This window comes from Chrysemys picta, chromosome 3 (assembly GCF_011386835.1).
Source record: "Chrysemys picta bellii isolate R12L10 chromosome 3, ASM1138683v2, whole genome shotgun sequence".
Taxonomy (NCBI): Eukaryota; Metazoa; Chordata; order Testudines; family Emydidae; genus Chrysemys; species Chrysemys picta.
The window spans coordinates 205,655,713-205,676,705 of record NC_088793.1 but is presented as its reverse complement, the minus strand read 5'-3'; the positions used below and the strand labels follow the sequence as shown (position 1 = coordinate 205,676,705).

The following is a 20,993-nucleotide window of genomic DNA, read 5'->3' as shown; positions in this document are numbered from 1 at the left end:
TGGCACTGGTAGGCTTCGGAATTGTTTAAAAATTGTAAATATATCAATAAAACATTGTGTTCAACTGATACCTATATATATTGTGGCTAGGGAATCTAAAGTTCAGCATTTCATTGAATCATGGTAAAACATGGATTTTTATGCTTTTTTATTGGAGAATTTTGGTTTTTTTAATCATGGAAAACTAGGATCCTGCTCATGAGGACTCTCTGGCTAGGGTTAGTGAACCAAATTTGGGGTAATTTGACCAAGGGGTTCCTGAGATACAGCTTTTAAACAGGGGGGTGGAAAGCTTTCTTAAGGTTGACATTTTCCTGAATGTTTTATTGGGAATCAAACCATGGCTCTGATCCTGGCACAGGGATCTCAACTGCTTGAGAGTTAGCCCCAGCTAGTTCTTGGCACCCACTACTCTTTTGGGGGGAGCGAAATTCAATAAAATATTCTTCAAAGAGTTTAGCGCACACACTCAATGGATTACACTGAGCATTAGAGGACAGAGCCAACAGGGGTTGTAGTCCTATAAATTTTGTTACAGCTGGATAGCTCAACGGGATAAGCAGTAGTCCTTTGAACCCCACCCACCAAGTGTCAGTTCAAAACCCACTTGGGGAAGAAATCTGGAAAAAATTTTGTAGGCATTTTATTCAAAGCTTTTGGGGAGGTTGATGGTATTTTATGTAAGGGGAATTTAATCAAAGTAATTCTTGGGGGGGGGGGGGGAATTACACACTCAAACACTAAGTCTGCTCCCAAAACCAGTCCCAAAAGTTGTTAAATTTTACAGCCCTTCACTCTTACCCAAAATATTCCATTTAACACTACTACACTTTCACTTACCCATCATTAAACCCCACCAACTGCTCTCATATCCACTGCACTGCTGATAATCTGCATGGCAAGACCACCCCTGTGCCCCCTATTGACAACCTGCACAATTCAGCGCTGGAATGCTGAACAGTAGATCCCACCTTACACTAAACTGAAGCTTTAAAAAGTTTCATTTTAAACGTTTTGCACCCATTGTTTGCTCATTTCTAGTAAAGCTTTTTAGAATATATCTACACTCATTGGTGCCAACTCCGTGGGTGCTCCAGGGTTGGAGCACCCACGGAAAAAAAATTAGTGGGTGCTTAGCAGCCAAGCTCCCCTCCCACCCACCCAGCGCCTCCCCCCCCCCCGACAATCAACTCCCCCCACTCACTGAAAGCTGTTCCGCAGAGTGCAGGAGGTGCTGGGAGAGCAGAGGAGGAGCGGGGACAGGGCAAACTCAGGGGTGGGGAGGGGAGGGGACGGAACTGGGTGGGAAAAGGTGGGGCAGGAGTTGAGTGGGAGCAGGGCCTTGGGGGAAGAGATGGAGTGGAGGCGGAGCCTGGGGCAGAGCGGGGGTTGAGCATCCCCAGGGAAAGTTGGAAACCGGCACCCTGTGTCTACACTACAACTGAAGGTGTGATTTGCAGCTCAGACAGCTTTAATCTAGCTAGCACACTAAAAACAGACTAGTAATGTGTGTACGTGCCCAGAGGGACTTGGCAGTTTTGTAGAGCCCACACTGAAGACCATGCCACTGTGTCTTTGCTACTATTGTTAGCATGTCAGATTAAACCTAGCACAGATATGCCTATCCGAGGTGCAAATCATACCTTTGAATGCAGCATAGACATACCCACAGCATAGACTTTGTCCAACCTGCTGCTCATTCTAAAAATATTGTATGTTTACAAAAACATAATTCTTGGACACTTTTGATTTTCTTTAAGAGGGTGCCTTGATTCCATTCTGCCCCCGTATCTTCCTGATACTAACCTGCATGGTGGGAATATCTGAGAATGCTGTTCTTATATTTATCGGTTATATCTAACGCAAAATACTATACACCCTCTGCAGCATGATATGCAGACACAGATGTAAGACAGGAGTACCACAGCTAGAGTTAGCAATGCAAAACAGCAGGCAAAGCAACACAATAAAAGATTTAAAATAATCTTATGCGTTTTTTTGCACTTCTCTATTTGTGTTCATCCTTCCATCCTTAAAAAAGTAGGTCAATGAAAGAGGGGATGCATAGCAGGAAATTTTGGGGTGAGGGGACCAGAAATTATCCCTATCCTTCTTGATGGGCATTTTTTTTAACCGTTAATTTTGTAAAATAAGAGCAAACAAAAATGAGCACAACTAAAACATGAAAAATATTCGATACCTGTAAAGCAGTAAGCTTCAACACAAGAGGACACTTACCTGGTTCTAGTTTTATTACTTTAATTGCCGCTAGCTCACCCGTGTTAACATTCCGAGCCTATAAAAGAAAAGAGAAAAGTATACTGAAGAATATAAAATTAAGATAACGTGAAGAGTTCATGCCAGAGCAATTAAAAACTCACTACATGAACTAAACATTCATTTAAATTTTTTAAACAAAAGCAGTGTTTTACAAGTCTGTGCTAAATTAAAACATTTTGCAGATTTATATGTTACATCAGATTTACGATTAGTTTAAGGTTAGGGGATTTTTCAGTTAAATGTGCTACTGTAATTAAACGTAATTGGCCATAAATCATCTATTTTGATTAGCTAAATAAACATTGCTGTGCAGTTAGCCCTATTATACTATTTAGAACTTCTTTTAAAGTATGATCCACATGACTGTCTGATAAGCCAAACGTCATTGAGAAGTCCTTGGCTTCAAGAAACCACACACCATAATCCAAACATAATGCATATTTTATAATACCCAGCCTTTTTTTCCCTTCTTGCCCTGCCATCTTTTCAAACAAAATGGTGAACTATGCATTAATTCTTAACCATACTCTCAAGTCTGAATTTTGCAATCACAACCTGGAAATCTTTAACGAGTTTTATATGGACATTTCTCTCAAGACTTTTTCATGATAAATTTATTTTCTAATTACAAAGAAAGCTATCTTGCAAGGACACTAAACAAAATTAATTTGGAATAAAGTGTGTGCTTTGGCACATCAGACATAAATTATGCAGCAAGGGCTATGAATTATGCTGTATTGATGCTCTGTAAATTTGTGACATACTGGGAATTGGGACAGGTTGCTTACAAAATAGTTTCAGCCTACATGGCTCCCAAACTGGGGGATCAGGAGGTATGCAGCAGTAAGTACACTGTCTTGATGAAAAGCTGCTTCCATCCAAGGTTCTTGAATCTTGTTGCTTTTAAGACAATACTTCAACCCTTTCCACTCTGTATTCTACTACTTACCTACCCCCACCCACCCACAGTATCTTCTTCCTGTGAAGCCATTAAAATCAGCTAAGGAGTTAGAAGACAGTATGAAAATGCCCCCCCACTGTCCCAGCCTAATATATGCAGCAACTTAATTTTGAGCAGCATCCTAGAAAACTTACATGGCAATTGCTCAGCATCAGAATTACATTATACATTGGGGTGCTGTTATGCAAAAACATACCTTATATTAGAGTAAAAAATTAATCAAAGCTAAATTTTAAGACTACATTAAAAAGAAACTCAAATATGGTAAACAGCCTCCCCCCTCAACTAATCATCTAGGACCACTGCTTGGAAGAATTTACTGGTCCTTAAAGGTATTTTGTATAAGACCACCAGTGTGTTTCCAGCCCTGGCAAGTCATGATATAATGCACCTTCAGACTACGTTTAGATTATCAGTTCACTTTTCCACCCTTTCAATTACAACATGATGATAGCAGATAAAATTTTCAAGTCACTTAAGACCAGCTTTACAAAGGTATTAAGGTGCCTAAAGAAGAAGATATCGATGAGTTGGATTTTTAAAAGTTTTCTAGGCATCTATCTGTATCTTTAGGCTCCTAGGTATCTTTATGCATACCGAAGAAGTGGGCTGTAGTCCACGAAAGCTTATGCTCTAATAAATTTGTTAGTCTCTAAGGTGCCACAAGTACTCCTGTTCTTTTTTTAGGTATCTTTAAGCTTCTAAGGGCCAGATTTTTTAAGTCCCACTGATTTACAATAAAACTTAGGGTCCTAGATCATGTTTGAAAATGGGACTTTGGAGATTTTTAAAAAAACTGAGCTGCTATCTCCATCACTATGCTTGTGAAAGCATGAAATTCTACCTATCAAATGATATAAAGTCTCTCCTAACTGTAGTGGTGTGAGAGATGAGCTTGTAAACTCACGTTTGAACCGGAGTTGAGAAAACAGCAAGATGTTAATCAATATGTGAAACAAGACACCTGTCAACCTGCCAAGCCTAGAAATAAATTCTGCAAGCCAGTGGGAAAACACAATAATCTCAGATTTCCATCTTTGGTTTTCTACCCTTAAATTAGAGTGAATAAATAAAGACTCGGCACACCACTTCTGAAAGGTTGCCGACCCCGGTATAGACCAAGCCCCAGGCAAAAATCAGTCAATGACTTTACTTAGCCCTGGGAGAAGCTCTCCCATTGGCATAGGTGGCGTCTTCACTAAGCCGCTACAGCGCTGTAAGTGCAAATTAGCCTTTAGTGTTTGGCAGGGACCAAAGCTTGCATAAGGGAGAGATGGCTGAAGATCAAACAGGATAAGACAAATAATATTTGTTGGTTAAAAAAGCAACCAGGAAATATGCAGACACTACAAAGGAAGGTCTGCATTAATCTTCTGTTTGCACTTGCAGTCAAACCAACTCCCAGCTACTTCTGATGATCAAGAAATAACAATGGCCAAGACTGTTTCCCCCCACCCCCCTATTTATATATGGTTGGGAGCTTGCAACTGCTTTTTTCAAATGCAGACTTCACTACTGTTGCTCATGCCTTTCTAAACTCAAGATTAGATTATGGCCGGGGTTCTCAAACTTCACTGCACCGCAACCCCCTTCTGACAACAAAAATTACTTCACGACCCCAGGAGGGGTGACCGAAGCTTTAGCCTGCCCAACCCCACTGCCCTGGGTGCTGTGGCCACAGCCCGAGCCCCACCACTCCAGGCAGGGGGGCCAAAGCTGAAGCTCAAGGGCTTCAGTCCCAGTCGGGGGGGCCTGGAACCTGAGTCCTGCCACCCAGGGCGGAAACCCTTGGGCTTCAGCCCCGGGCCCCGGCAAGTCTAAGCCAGCCCTGATGACCCCATTCAAAGGTGATTGCAACCCACTTTGGGGTCCCGACCCACAGTCTGAGAACCACTGGTTTATGGTGATGTGCTCCACATAAAGCTGCATCTTAAATCCATCCAGAAAATCAAACTGATGCAGAAGTCATCTGTCCATTTGTTGACTCATCTCACCATGAGTATATTACAGTTATTTTCCACGATCTGTGTTGACTGCTACCTTTTTTCCAGATGGAATTAAAGATGTTGGCATTGGTTTATGCAGCCCTATATGGCTTTCTACCAAATGCAGCATCCGCATGCAGTCACACTGGCAATTTTGATATGTTCCAAAACCATAGCAAAAATATCTATACTAAGTCAGTCTAAGATCAACACTGCTATAGACTAAACCTTCACATCTGAGGAAGTTTCTCAGCATTTTAAGGCCTCGTCTACAGTGAAAAGTTACGTTATCATAGCTACTTCAGTCAGGGGAGTGAAAAACACACCCAACCAACATAGCTGTGCCAACCTACTCCCCTAGTGCAGAGGTAGCTATGTTGACTGAAGAATGCTTCCGTCAATGTAACTGCCATCGTTCATGGCAGTGGTGTTCCTACACCAAACAAAAAAACCCTTTTCCTTGATGTAGGCTGTGTCTACACTATAGTCTCTACAGTGTAGACATAGCCTAAGTAACCTTTGAGACACATTAGTTCATCGACCAGGGCCTGGGTTACACTACAGTTAGGTCAACATAGGGCAGCTTACGTCGACCTAACTATGTCAGTGTACACACTAGAGCCTTGTCCCGCTGATGTGAGTATCCTACTACACCGACATAATAATTCCACCTCCATGAGAGGCACAGGGCTTTTGTCAGTGTAGTTATGGAAATGCATACTTACATAGGCTGTTGGCTGTCTTGTCAATTTCAGGGCTCCAGCCTGGGCAGCTAGAGCCGGGATGCCCCCAGCTGCTCACCCAGCTCCCTGCTCAGAGAGGTGAGAAGCCCAGGCGGCTGCCCCCAGCTCTCAGCATTGAACAGGGAGGCAAGAAGCCCGGGGAGCAGGGAGGTGAGAAGCCCAGAGAGCAGCTGGGCTCCCAGCGTGGAGCTGCACAGAGCTGAGAGCCCTGGCTCTCAGCCCCCCAACACTGCCCCTCTTCAGTCGGTGGAAGCGCTCCTCGGGATGACGTGCACCACCAACAGAAGGGTAGCGTGGACATTAGCCATCACAGTAATTACTGCAGTGACTTCAGTCTGAAGTGTAGACATGCTCTGGAAAATAGTCAGGGTTCCAGATTAAGAAGTTAAATAAAACAGGTACCTGGTCAGAAACAAAGACTATGAATGTGTCTATACAAATGCAAGAGGCTTAAAGTAAAAACAAGTTAACTAGAATGCCTCTCAATGGAAGAGGATCTTAATATACTCGGCATTATTGAAAAAAGAGCAGACTGATAAATCAGTGGGGTACTAGAATATCTGGCTGTAAACTATACAGGAAAGACTGATTAGGCAAATGAAGTGGAGGAGGAGCACTGTACTTAGAAGATTCTACAGGATTTAGCAAGGTAAAAATTGAATGGAAAGGACCACACAGTTGAATCTTTCTGGACATGAAGCCCAAAGCTGTAAGAGTGTGTGTGTGTAAATAATGAGGGGTGTGCGTGTATGTATTTATTTATTTAAAATTAATTAGTAGGCCTATACTACTGGCCTCCAGATCAAGAAAAGGATATTGAATGCACAATACTGAGAGAAATCAGAGATTGCAAAAATCTAAGAAAAAAACAATGGCGGACTTCAGCTACCAACATAAACTGGTCAAACGGCACTACAAGACAAAGTTTAAAGAAGCAATATCTTAACGCTTTAAGCCAGTGTTTCTTGGAATAGCTAGTTCTACAGCACAAGAGCAGAGGCTATTCTTCACAGTCTTAAATAACAGTAGTTGAACCACTGAGTAATAGTGACTACAGTATAATTAGGTTCAACATCCTAGGAAGTAAGATACCAAGAACTGACATAGTGACACTAAATTTTAGAAAGGGATATACAGACGCCCCCCGACTTACGCATTCTGTTCCAGAAAGCCTCGCGTAACTCGAATTTTGCGTAAGTCGGAAACATATACCCGAACATTATGCAAAAATTTCTGCAACTCAATCCTATTTCTGGCTTATGGAACTTTTTCCATAAGTGCTAATTTGCGTAAATCGGGTCTTGCATAACCCGGGGAACATCTGTATTTCAATAAAATGAGGCTAGTCAAAGACTTTAGATGTGGCATGAATGCTATTTAAGGAAATCATAGCAGGTATTCTTGAACAAAAAGGGAATCAGGATGGCAAGAAGTAAACCCATTTGGCAAAACAAAAAGCTTGAAAGGTTATTAAGCCAAATAGATCCTTCAGTTTGAATATCTAACCCTAGTGAAGCTAATACACAAGAACATAAATTATAGCAGACAATACGTAAAAGGGAAATTAGAGTTAAAATGGAAGTCAGAGCAAATAGCTAGGCTCTTCATTATTGGTATTTACCAATGTTCCCAGAAATAGTCCCATTGGTTTTTTGAAAAAGCCAGTATTCAGGTCCTACTGATTTTGACCTGAATTTTGGGACCCAGAAATTTTTTGCAGGAGACGAAGATGGGGGTTTGCTGAAAAGCCGGCAGGGTCCAGCAGGGGTCTCTGTCTAGAAAGGGGTTTTAGTACTCATGAGCCAGACTATCACTTCCCTCCTGAACTTGGAAGCCAGTACCACCTGACTGCTGCAGTGACAGGGCTGTTGGGAGCGGAAGGCTGTACCCCAGGCATACTAGCTCCCGGCTGAACAGCGCCTACTTCTGAGGCCAGCCCTTCAGAATGGGAGTCGACAGAGCTGTGCTGCGCAGTTGCAGTGATCAACCCTGGGGCACAGAACCCCATCTGCTTTCCCTCCATTACCCTGTCAGACAGCCTGTACATGGGAAGCAGATGGGGCAGCACTGAAAGACCAAATGGGCCAGGATGGGACTGTGACGGGATCCCTGGGGTACAACATGGAACTGGGGTACTGCTGCGCTACCTTCATGCCCCAGCCTGGGCCATCTCTCACAATGCTTTGCTAGTGACAAACAGAAAACCCCTCCAGATGCTCTTATCACTTAGCACAACAGTGTGGAGTCCCACACCCAGCTAAATTGCATGAATGCTCCCTGAGCCACTCCTGAATCATACAGAGACAGGCACAAGTAAGTCTCCCAAGCCCCCAGCCTTGCACCCCCAGAATATACTGTCTTGCCCTGGTCAGAAGCCTGACCAGTATAAGTTTATTATCCAGTCTTCCCCTCCCTCGATGTGGAGAGGACATGCACTAACCTTTGTAAACTGAGCTGAGATTTCCCAAGCACTTCAACCAAAACACACTGTTTTAGGTAAAATATAAAACAGATTTATTAAGTACAGAAAGATAGATTTTAAGTGATTATAAGTGGTACTTACCAAAAAAATAAAAGGTAAGCACAGTGTCTAAAATTTTCAACCTTATTAGACTAGGCAGTATTTGGATCAAGCAGTTTCTCTCACCCCACTGAATGCTGCAGGTAGGTTACAGTTCTTAATACACAGGCTTCCCCTTTAAGCCTGGGACCAGTCTCTTGAGCGCAAGTCTTTGTCTTCCCAGTGTTCTTGTTAATTCCAGCATGGGTGGGGGAGGAGAAAGGCAAAAGCATGATGATACCATACCACTGTCCCCTATTTTATATCCTCAGTCCATGTGCCTGGAAAACACCAGCCCAGACATGTCCGGGCAGGCTTTGCTAAGTCACAGAGCGAAGCAATCCCCCATTGTGTGATGCTTGTACAGCCCTCTTACAGCATTGTAAATCCCATATTTACAATTCCCCTACTGATTATTGATCACTTAACACCTTCCTGGGAGTGGATCACCTCCTTTGTTGTCACTGGAGAACTGGCAGTGGGTGACTCTCAAACTTGCAACATATTTCAGAAACAACCATACCGCTAAGCCTCATAACTTCATACACACTAACGATATAGATATTTTGACAGAACAGTGGATTTCAGCAGATCATGACATTTCCATTCCTTATGTGGCATACTTTGTACAAAACATATCGTAATTACATGACAGTAGTGAATATGTGGGTTCCAAGGTGCTGCATTGAGGTACAGAGTGCCACAGGGACTCTGTCTGGGGTAAAGCCTTTAACTCCCCTCCTGATCCGGGCCCTTCCATTCACTTCCTCTGCAGCAGGGGAAGAAAGAAAGGCAGGGAGTCGGGTCCTGGAAGCTGAGACTGCCCAACGGCTTCATGGCGAGTAATCCCCACTCCCCATGGATACCAGGCACTCTTCCCCCTCCACCCCATATCTCCATGAGTATCGGGCATCCTTCCTTTCTCCCCCCCCCCCCCCGCCCCTTTTGTTCCTGGTTTTTACCAATTTTTCTCCTATTTTTTAATAAAACCCAATAAATTCCCAGGACCTTTTAAAAAATTAAAAAACCAAAAATGAATGGCCTTACAAATAGCTAATGACATTTTAAAAAAAAACCACAAGAAATTATGTAATTATTTCAGAAGCAGGATGCCTGCAAAAGAATTGGTGGGTCTGCTGGATCACCAAAGTTAAACGGAGCAATTAAGGAAGACCTATGGACACTACTGAGAAGATACAAATAAATCTTCTATCAGTCTATATCACAAAAGTTGTTAGGGACCGGTCCTTTTCTTGTAATAAAGATAAGGTGCTATCAGAAATTGAAGTGTCAAAAATAAAAGGTGCTGAAGTAATCATATCATTAAAAGCAATAAGTCACCCGGCCCAGAAGGTATACATCCAAGAGTTCCGAAGGAGATTAATTATGAAGTGGCTGAGCTGTTAACAAAAACATGCAATTTTTCCATCAGAAACAACTTTTGTGCCAGAGGGTTGGAGGGCAGCAAGTATTATACCCATATTTTAAAAAAGTTCTAGGAATGATCCCGAGAATCACAGAGCAAAAAGCCATATGTCTACTTGGCAAACTGGTTGGAATTCATAATAAAATACCTGGAAGATCATGACATGATCAGGTCTAATCAGACAACATAAGCTCCCAGCCTTATAAGACAAGAACCCTGGGGATATTCAATTAAACAGAAAAGTGACAAATTCTAAAGTGAGGAAGGAAATACTTTTTCACGCAATGCATAATTAGACTGTGGCACACTACCACAGGAAGTCATTGGATATGTCTTATACTACAGCTCGGAGCAAGCCTCCCAGCCAGGGCAGACAGATTAATGCTTAACACTCGAAATAGTTGTGTGGACATTGTGGCACCAGCAGAGGCTCAGCTAGCCATCTGAGCTCAGACCCAGGGGTAGGATGGGCTTAAGCTCAAGTGGCTAGCCAGAGCCTCTGCACTGCTGCAATGTCCAATCTCTACTAGGGATTTGAATGAGACATCCATAGCGGGGTGAATAATCCCATTTCTCCCTACTGTGAATCTTGTTTCCCTACTGTGCAGTTTCTTGAACCCTCCTCTGAAGAATATGCCACTGGAAACTATCAGACAGAGGACACTGAACTAGGTGGACCACTGGTCTGATTCAATCTGGTAATTCTACATTCCTTAGGGGGCTGTATACCATACACAGTACCACCAAACGAGGAAGTGGGATCATTTCCCACTAAACTGTAGGTGAAATGGGGGGAGGGGGGACTATCTCTAAAAGGCACCTATTGGTACACATACATAGGCACTTAGAGTAATTACATGATCTTTTATTGGTATCATCTTCAAAAAAATTAGAGGCAGTAAGTTAACAAGTTTCTCTCCTTGAATATTCAGGTCCACTATTCCCCACTTTCACCACAATTTGTTACAAACAAGATGCTGTCAATTATCAGTTTCATCTTTGCTCCAACTACCTACCAAATAGGATACTTTCTGAGATTTAACATAAAGAACTAAGAGCAAGTTTTCTGCAAAGATTTTCTACAGTGCAGAAAGGGCAAAACCACAACTTTCCCTTACTGAAATCAAGGGACATTGCCTGTAACTCAGGAGGACAGAGTAGTGAAACTGTTTTTTCAGAGAAGGAAAATCATTAGTTAATTCCTCGTTTGAGATTTTTACAGTAGTGAAACCCAGAAACAGTAGAGACATGAAAACAAACTTACATGTGCCAGCAGAATATTTTTCACCCTGCCTAATAGGTGTCAGTTAAACTTTTCCCAAGCCCTTTTTAGCTATATGGAATTCCGTTCTATTCTTTTCTTATACCACACTCCTCACTGTAGAACCTAAGCACCTTTCAGTAGCAGCCTAATTACATATCTGCTGTGTGTTGTTTATTCTCTCATCTCCTCAGGAGGAGGAAGCATGTGCATTAGAATGTCTTGTTTTGGTAGGGTTTGTTTTGTTTTGTTTTAAATAGGGGTTGCTATGCATTTATGTTAAAGCACAGTCAAAGAAATGCACTTTGCATTTGGAAGTGGTGAGGTTTGGGATAGTCCTTAGTTCCTGCGGGAGTTTAGGCTAGCTCCCAAGAAAGTTCTGTGTCTCTAACATATGTGTTTTACCCTTATTGTAAAACACTGTGCCATAGAAGTATGCTTGTCAACCACAGTCTTAATCCCAGAGCTTTAGGTGGTCTTTTAGAAATCCTGGGGCCAGCCATGGACCACCACAAAGATAAGGACAGAGACCTTGAACTTGATTTGAAATTATGTGGGAAAACAATTTAGAGAGCGAAGGACAGGTTATGTGCTTGCAGTAGCCTATGTTACAAAGGAGATGCACTACAGTGTTCTGTACTACTTGGAGTTTTCTAAGTACTAAATCATGCCCAGAAACATTGTGTTGCTGTAGTCCAACAGAGAGATCAGAAAGGTGTAAATAACTGAGGCCTTGTCATCATCCACCAGGATAGGACGAGTCTCCTAGCCAACTGGAGATGACAGAAAGTATTACTCACAGATGCTTCTACGCGAGAGCTTAGAGTTAGTGAGCAATACAAGAGTTCTCTTAGACTTCAGGAGAAACAGAGCAACTGTGGCTATGTACCTTCAACCAAAGGGAACTGCACAATGACTACAAACTCTTCAAAATGCCTTCCTCATCACCAACATCATTTCTGTCTTGCAAAGATTCAGCTTCAGCCAGCTGTTCTTCCTCCATGAGTTGATCTTGTCCAAGCACCAGAACATCTTGGTGACAGAAGAGTGGTGGTATGTAGTAGAGCTGCATATTACTGGCACTTGAATCCATGTCATCTGACCACTTCACCTTGTGGTTGCACATAGATATTAAAAAGGACCAGAAAGAGAATTGATCCTTGTGGAATTCCACAAATGAGGTGGAGTACGGGATTTGATGGAAAAGGATCCAATTCAAAAATTATCCTGGCAGAGGTGACTGCAACCAGGAAAGCAATTTTGATGGAGTAGACTAAGTGGCTTGAATGGCAAATTTATTAAGGTATATAAAACTGATTAATATCATGATGAAACCACAAGTTAAAATTAAGCATCCATAGGGTACCTCTGAGATGCTGCCTGCAGGAATCTCTGAAGTACAGCTCTACTACTAAAAATGATAATATCTTACTCATTAGATCCACTCTGTGTTTAGACAAGGTCATATCTGCTATCTTTGGAAACATAAATAAGTTATTACTTTTTACTCTGGTTAGCACTGCAGACACAACACAGCTCTGGGAAAGGCAGGAAGATTCTAATGTTGCTTTGCATCCTCCACAGAAATATTTACGAAGTTCCATTTACAGACCTAATGAGTTATGACTATGTAAACCATCAAGGCAATATAGCTTCAATGGAGAAAGGCACTCTCCTCATAATTTGATGTGCAATACTTTTATTATCTTAATTTGCATATTCTGGAATGAGTTTGCATGGTTGCTGGTTAGAAAAGATATATTCTTCCCTATAAACAAAGCATATTTGATATGGAAACTATTGCAGAACAAACACAAAACCTCACACATCCTTTTTTACAGACATTCCATTATCATCTCCAATTCCTCTCTCAAAACCCACTTCAAGGGGGCTTATCAAATGTAGCCTTATGTATTAACTATAAGAAAAACGGTGTATCCCTCAAATAATGTGCACTAGCACATTTCTGGACACCATATAAATAACAGAACTGACCCAAACAACAGCAGGATCTTATTGTCTTGACCCACGTCCTCATCTCTCTTCACCTTCGCCTCAGCTCTGTCCATACTACCTACTCTTATTTTAAATTGTAAAATATCCAGGGCAAGCACTCCATCATTTTTTCTAACATAAACACAGCTACATATCTATTTTTGTAACATACTAAATACATCTATGGCTATAAAGAAAATAGTGACCATACAGTGGTATATCCAGATTGAAAATCCAATTAAAAAAAGACAAGGAAATCTAAGGATTCCAAGAGACACCACATTGCCCTGACTCTACCTTCTCAATAACTTAAAAACCTTTTTTTTTTTTTTTTTTTTGGGGGGGGGGGGAGAGAAGGGGGTCAGGTCAACAAGTAGCAAGAGTGTCCACATTACGGAGACTGTCCCCATAGGAAGGCAACAAATATAATGGCAGCCCGATCCCAAGTTAACGCCCACGTAGTCACAACTGCATGGATACTGAAGTAATGGCAGAACAATAAACCTGGCCAACTCCAATCCTAAGAGATAAAAGAACCTGCACAACACAATGAATCTAATTTAATCTTATCCTGGAACTTGCATGTACATGGTGAACATGAATCCATTTTTCAGAACGGAACTTATATGTCTGAAGGTAGATCAAATCAGGAATGGTACTGACTTTATTAGCCACCAACAGAACACTGAACTGAAGATTATGATGACTCAGCCAATGCCCTACTGCTCCCAACAGACCCTTGTGAAATCCAAAACAACTTAAATGTAACATACATAAATAATCATATTATAATTGGAAAAATTTCATTCTACAGTTTGAGGTCATATCTTTTAAGGTTAACCAATTGATCCAGGTTTGCTGATTTGCATACATCTTAATACCTCATTTATAATGCTGAAAACACTTGATCAAAGAAACAAACCAAAAAAATCACTCTAGTTACTGGAACCATTTCAAAGTTATGAACTACACTGGAAGAAAGCTCGGCCAGGTTCCAAGTAGCACACTGAGGGAGGACTTGAACACTGAGTAAATGTACTTTGAAAAAGTCACAAGCCTAATCACACTAGATATTAGCATATAGATAAGGAGCAGGGACAAGGGAAAAACAAGCTCATTTTCTAGAGAGCTACCATTAAGAGCAGGTGATTTGGCAAAAAGAGCCCAAAATCTGTGTTAATATTTCAATGAGATCAGGTATAACTGAGATTCTGCACACCAACCTAAATTGGTTTTATGACTATTCAATTAAAAAAATTTAAGGTGGAATCAGTGTTGCTCACACACAACAGAGCATTAAACATTAGAAAGCCAGAAATGCTTAGTGAAGGTCCCCCCCCCCACATATACCTTAAAAGAACATTAGTGTTGCAAGAAAACCAAAAAAATGTTAAGGTAAAACTTCCAACACAACACACAGAAAGTTTAGTTCTGCCCCACACACATGCAAGCATATGGAGACAAAGTAAAATAAATGTGTGTGTAATGCCACTTGTGCTGGACACAAAATGGTAATGTGATTATGGATTTTTTTTTTCATGCTAATTTAGTGAGTTCCTTGTGGCAGCTTTAAGGGAGCAAAGTTAAATCTGTCTGGTTAACATTGCCTTAACTGGGGAGGGTATTATAACAGACATTCTTTTAAGCGGTATGCTTAACCAAGTATTTCCTGATTTTCCAACATTTGTGTTTACATTCTGAAGTCTCATGTTCTGGAGGGGTATAGAGAGTAGAAGACGCTGTTATACAGTAGCAAAATTACCTTCACCTTAACAAATTAATCAGTGGAACAGGTGATATTAGAACTCATGGTTTCCTGACTCCCAGCCAGGTGAACATTCTGTAAGCTAAAGGTCATTTTGAAGGAAGCAAGCAACATATTCATCTGTCTGATCCTTGTTCCCCACTAAATTCAGAGGTGAAAATGGTGTTGAAATTATGTCAGAATGCAGTTAAGGGGTCTGCACACCATGCTGGCAATGTATAAGTGCACCAACACCACTCTGGGCTGGTCTACACGGGGGGGGAGTGGGGGTCGATCCAAGATATGCAACTTCAGCTACACGAATAGCGTAGCTGAAGTCGAAGTATCTTGCATCGAATTACCTGGGGTCCAGACGGCGCAGGATCGATGGCCGCAGCTCCCCCGTCGACTGCGCTACCGCCGCTCGCTCTGGTGGATCTCCGGAGTCGACGGTGAGCGCGTTCGGGGATCGATACATCACGTCTTAACGAGACGCAATATATCGATCCCGGATAAATCGATTGCTACCCGCCGATACAGCGGGTAGTGAAGACGTACCCTCTGTCATCTCACTCTGAACTCCAAAAAGGTTTAATAACGTCTCATATTTTAAGTGATGGGACCTTTTTTCCTTTCACAAGTTTTCTCCTCGGCATGAGCAATTCAGAACAGCTTAGTTTGAAATGCTCAGGTTCTTCCACACAAACTCTATGCTGACCTTATCTACCCATTTTCAGATCAATTTGACTTTTCTTTAAAATTTTAGAGAATGCATTATGTGGCTTTAAATGGAAATGTGGGTGAAAGCTTAATAATAGATTCTCTGAAAAATTACTGTACACGTGTTCAGAGGTTATTAATACAGTGCTAGATATGCTACTGTGCTCATATCCTATTTGGTTGTGTTATCCTTTTTCTTCTGTTACTTGTTTCCTGGTGCATTTGAACAAAAATGTGATGCTGACATATTAATGTAGCTGAGGTCTGACTGAAATGAGCAATTAACACCTGAAGGGAGGTCTCATTTCTTGGAGGATAGAATTAGGGAGCTAAACAGAACATTGGGTTTAAAAAGAATGTCTGAGCCAACTAAGATAAGTGGGAGAACATCTAGGGAACCATTTACTAACAGTGGACAAGGTAAGTTAGAAATGTAGAGATGATGTAAAGATCACGTTCTACATAAACAGCACATCGACCAAGCATGCGGTACAGCGATTGGGTCCTGCAAAGTGACCAAGACTATCCAAAAATGTATGATCTAAAGTATAGTAAATGCAATGAAATGTGTAAATGTATACGAAGGGAGAGTGCTGCTGTGTAACTTTTGATGTGTGGTATGCTCTCGACCAGGGGTAGTCAATTATTTTTTGTCAAGGTCCAAATTTCTTGGTCAATGTATAGTCAAGGTCCAAACTCCAGTGAAAATAATAAAAAACAATGATGATAATAAACAACAAGATTTCAGGCTTCATACAAATGTGTCCAGATTCGGCCCACAGTCCGCCTATTGAGAACCCCCGTTCTAGACCCACCCCTAAGCTTCAGCCTGATCAACTCATCCGAAGAAGTGGGCTGTCGTCCACGAAAGCTTATGCTCTAATAAACGTGTTAGTCTCTAAGGTGCCACAAGTACTCCTGTTCTTTTTGTGGATACAGACTAACACGGCTGCTACTCTGAAACCGGTCACCATAGCTTGGTTGTATACCAAATAAAGGAACCCGAGTGACAAAATCTGGAGTCGAACTGGTTTCTTGGACCCCAGAGAACCGGGCCAAGTGTTTGCCCAGACCTGAACAAGCTGTTCTGGAGAAGCGGAGGGGAATCCAAACACTTCCATGCATATTCCCACCAGAACGGGTTTCTCACTCACTCACACGCAAGGCAGCGGGCTTGTTACAACCCCGTGACAGACATGTTGGGAAGTTAGCCCGGGCACCTCCTAGCCTAGGCTCTGGCAGGGCGGGGAGAGTGACAAGGCGGCTCCGCTGGCTGTCAGCTCACCTGGCGGAGGAAAGCCCAGCCAGCCTGGACCCCCGGGGCGCCCCCGCCTGTCGCTGCGCAGGGCTATGCCGGGGGCTGCCCCCTCGCCCAGGAGGGAGGCTGGGAGAGGCTCGGGGGCGGGGAAGGCCCCCGTGACAGGAGCCGGGGACCCCAACCCCTGCGGCCGCCCGGAGAGGGGGCTCGGCCGGACGGGAGCGGGAGCCCGGCGGCTGACAGGCGCTGCCCGCTGCGGGGCCTGCCCCGCTCGCTACCTTGTAGACGTCGCCGTAGGTGCCGCTACCGATGCGCTGGATGAGCTCGAAGTCCTCCTGGGGGTTCCGCCGGGAGAGGTCGCGCACCCGCCCCACGCTCATGGCGCCGCCGAGGCTGGGGGCCCCGCTCGGTCACCGGAGGGGCCGGCTGGGGGAGGGGGGACACCGAGGCGCGATCACCGCCGCCCCCCGGCCTGCTCAGCCAACATGGCGCACTGAGTGACGCCGTGCGCATGCGCCCGCTCGCGCGCCTCTCGCCCCCCGGGCCCAGCGACACGGGGCGGGGACGCTACGGCCCCGCGCGCGCATGGGGCGGGGCGAGGAGAGCGGTGCGCGCCCCAAACTCGGCGGCTCCGCCCACGTGGCTCCCAGCTGGCGAGCGCTCAGCAGAAGTGGGGCGCGCCTGGGGCTGGGGCTCCCCAGTGCTACCCACGGCTAATAACTGAGAAACCAACACGTTACAAGCCCGGGGGCAGTCCGCTCTCCATTCCTCGGGCTGCCCTGACCCACTCCCAACCCCCGGCCACGCCAACCCCCCCCAACTCAACAAGGCCCTGTCCTGTTCCCCGGGACACACTGACCCTCATCCACTCCCAACAAGACCCCGTCCCAGTCATTGCCTCAGGTTGCACTAACCCCCCTACACCCAACAAGGTCCTGGCCTGATCATTGCCCCCTACCGGGCTGACCCTACACCCAACAAGAGACCCTATCCCACTCATCCCAGGCTGCACTGGTCCTAAACCCAACAACCCATCTCCCCTTGCCAACCCAATCTGTGCTGGGCCCTGTGGCCAGCAACATCCCATCCCTGTTCACTGGCCTTGCCTGCGGCAGTTTCCTTCTGCCCCCACTCACTCTCCTGGGCAGTTGACCCCTAAACCCAGCAAGATTCTATCCCCCCTCAAACAGCCCGGGTTGCTCTGCCCAGGCCTGGTCTACACTACAGAGATAGGTTGATGCAAGGCAGTTTACATCAACCTAACTTTGGAAGTGTCTACACTTAAATGTTGCTCCCACCAGTGTAACCACCCCACTACGCCAACATAATAATTCCACCTCCGCGAGCAGCGTAGAGTCAAGATCAATGTAGTTAGGTCAATGCATTGTCTGTTTTTCACTGTGTTACTTACATTGACTGTTACTGGCTTTCAGGAGCCATCCCACAATGCCCCACACTGAGAGTACAATCAATACAAGCATTCCTGTTGAGGACACACACCACTGACACAAGGAGCAAAGTGTAGATATGCATGAACAATGTAATTACTGTGGTGGCTGTATGCTGACATAAGTTAGGTTGACTTCATTTTGTAGTGTAGACATTGCCCCAGTATACAGCACTCAGTATTACATCAGCAAGCACAGTGGTTCTCAAACTTTTTTACTGGTGACCCCTTTCACACAGCAAGCCTCTGAGTGCGACCCCCCCTTATAAATTAAAAACACTTTTTAATATATTTAACACCATTATAAATGCTGGAGGCAAAGTGGGGTTTGGGGTGGAGGCTGACAGCTCACGACCCCCCATGTAATAACCTTGTGACCCCTGAGGGGTCACAATCCCCAGTTTGAGAACCCCTGAGCAAGCATAACTGATCCCAGCCATACTCAGACCCTGTGAAATTTGGTAGCATGGAACAGGCCAGCAAGACTACCTGTACTTCTTTCCCCAGTTCTACTTATATTACAGCACTTTGTGGGCACAACATTAAACACAGCAGCTCTCCAGTCACCCGTAGAGTTTCCCAAGACAAACAGGAGATGGGACCAGAATTCAAAGGGAGAAAAGCGGGGGGGGAGGGGGGAATGATCCCTGTGACTCCCCCTTCCCAACCCCAGCCGTGAGCATCCTTCACACATGGATGAGAAAGACCCTGTGTCTCCCCCCGTAGCTGTGAGTGCCCTCACACACTTACAGGGAGGACCCTGTGACTCACCCCAGCTATGAGTGACCCTCACCCATTCATGCATGGGATGTGTCAAGCTGTCTGGAGCGGTTCATGAGCATGAGTACCAACCTTAGGGCAGACTACTAAGAAGTAGGGCACAAACCCTAAGTTGGCTGTAAGTTCTATACTTAGATTCACCAACCAAGTGTGAATTACATTAAGGCATTACAACAACCTCAACACAGAGCCACAGATAGTCCGCATGAGAACTCCAGTCTGTCTTGCTACCCAGGTAATCTTGCCATTACAATACATGATCCCTTACACCAAAAATCACAACAATACTCAGGTTACTTCCAGTCCCATTACCCTGGGTCAATTCACTTTAGATCCTACACCAAAGACACTTGTAGCCACTCCTATCATAAATTAACTAAAGATTTATGAATTAGGAAAAATAAATACAAGTTATTTACAAAGTTAAAGCAAGTAAACATACCACACAAATTACTTACAATCTTAGATTCCAAAAGGTCATAGAAGCTGCGGTAATACGCAAGCTGTTTATGTCCTCTAGGGCTAACCCAAGCTGAACATCCAGGGATCCCTTGCTTATGCTTAGAAGTCTTGCCTTCTCCCTGAAGTCCAGGCTGCATAGGGATAACAATTTTTTCTTGACAGGGATTTTTATTCGGTTCCCCCAGAGCGCAAGCTGATGGGATGAGTCTCTATGCACCGCTCTTCTTCATGGGTGTGGGGGGAAGCAATCAACAAAGTTTTTGTCCTCTGATGTTCCACAATGGCTTGTCTGGTGTCTATGGGTCTTCTTTTGTTGGTCAGGAGATAACACTTCCCTTTGGTAAACTAGTATTTCACACTTGTTAACGCTTCTCTCCTAACTATAATGACAGGTTTCAGAGTAGCAGCCGTGTTAGTCTGTATCCGCAAAAAGAAGAACAGGAGTACTTGTGGCACCTTAGAGACTAACAAATTTATTTAGTCTCTAAGGTGCCACAAGTACTCCTGTTCTTCTTTTTTCTCCTAACTATGGGGGTTTACAATTTTAGAGCAAATATTTAAATATTATCTTGTAGCATGGGACACAGATATTATAAGTGAGATTACTGATGCAGCAACTTACAAGCATTTCATAAAGTCTGAACACTAAATACATTTCCATAAAGCTAATAACTATTTTAACAATACTAACACACAGATGAGCCAGACTGGGCCACTCACACAGTCATGAGGAGGACCATGTGACTCTCCCACCTGTGAGTGACTCTGACACACTCATGGGGGGGAGCCTGTGACTTCTTCGGACTCCTGGACTCCTCCCAGCCCTGAGCTCTCCTCACACACCCACGGAGAGGGACCCTGTGAGAGGGGACCCTATGACTCCCGCTTCACACACTCACACACAGGGGACCTGTGACTTTGCCCCTCACAAACCCAAAGGGGAACCCTGTATCAGAGGGGTAGCTGTGTTAGTCCGAATCTGTAAAAAGCAACAGAGGGTCCTGTGGCACCTTTGAGACTAACAGAAGTATTGGGAGCATAAGCTTTCGTGGGTAAGAACCTCACTTCTTCAGATGCATCTGTAGAAGTGAGGTTCTTACCCACGAAAACTTATGCTCCCAATACTTCTGTTGGTCTTAAAGGTGCCACAGGACCCTCTGTTGCTTTTTAAAGGGGAACCTTGTGACTCCACCCCTCACTCACCCCAGGATCCTGTGACTCCTCCCTTCACACACCCACGGGTGGGAGGGACCCAGTGACCCCGCCCCTCATACACCCACGGGTGGGGGGGGGGTTGTGACTCCGCCCCTCACGCCCCCCCCGGTGTGTGGGGGGGCCCTGGGGCTGGTCCCGGACCCCCAGGGGGCACAG

General features: G+C 44.2%; 1 protein-coding gene across 6 annotated transcripts in view; it reads right to left on the bottom strand.

The window, feature by feature from the left end:
• The window catches only part of MAP4K3 (mitogen-activated protein kinase kinase kinase kinase 3), a 126,249-nt gene extending 108,791 nt beyond the window's left edge, over nt 1–17,458 (bottom strand). For 2 of the 6 annotated variants that reach the window (XM_005311265.5, XM_065589852.1), the window contains exons 1-2: nt 17,212–17,445; nt 2,239–2,296 (exon numbers count right to left, since the gene is read on the bottom strand). In XM_005311265.5, coding sequence (XP_005311322.1) covers nt 2,239–2,296; nt 17,212–17,313 — 160 coding nt within the window. In that variant the 5' untranslated portion in view covers nt 17,314–17,445. Of the gene's footprint in view, nt 1–2,238; nt 2,297–17,211 lie in introns of all 6 variants that reach the window. The other 4 variants (XM_042846491.2, XM_065589853.1, XM_005311264.5 and 1 more) reach the window with 3 other exon arrangements.
• Nucleotides 17,459–20,993: the final 3,535 nt, after the last annotated feature.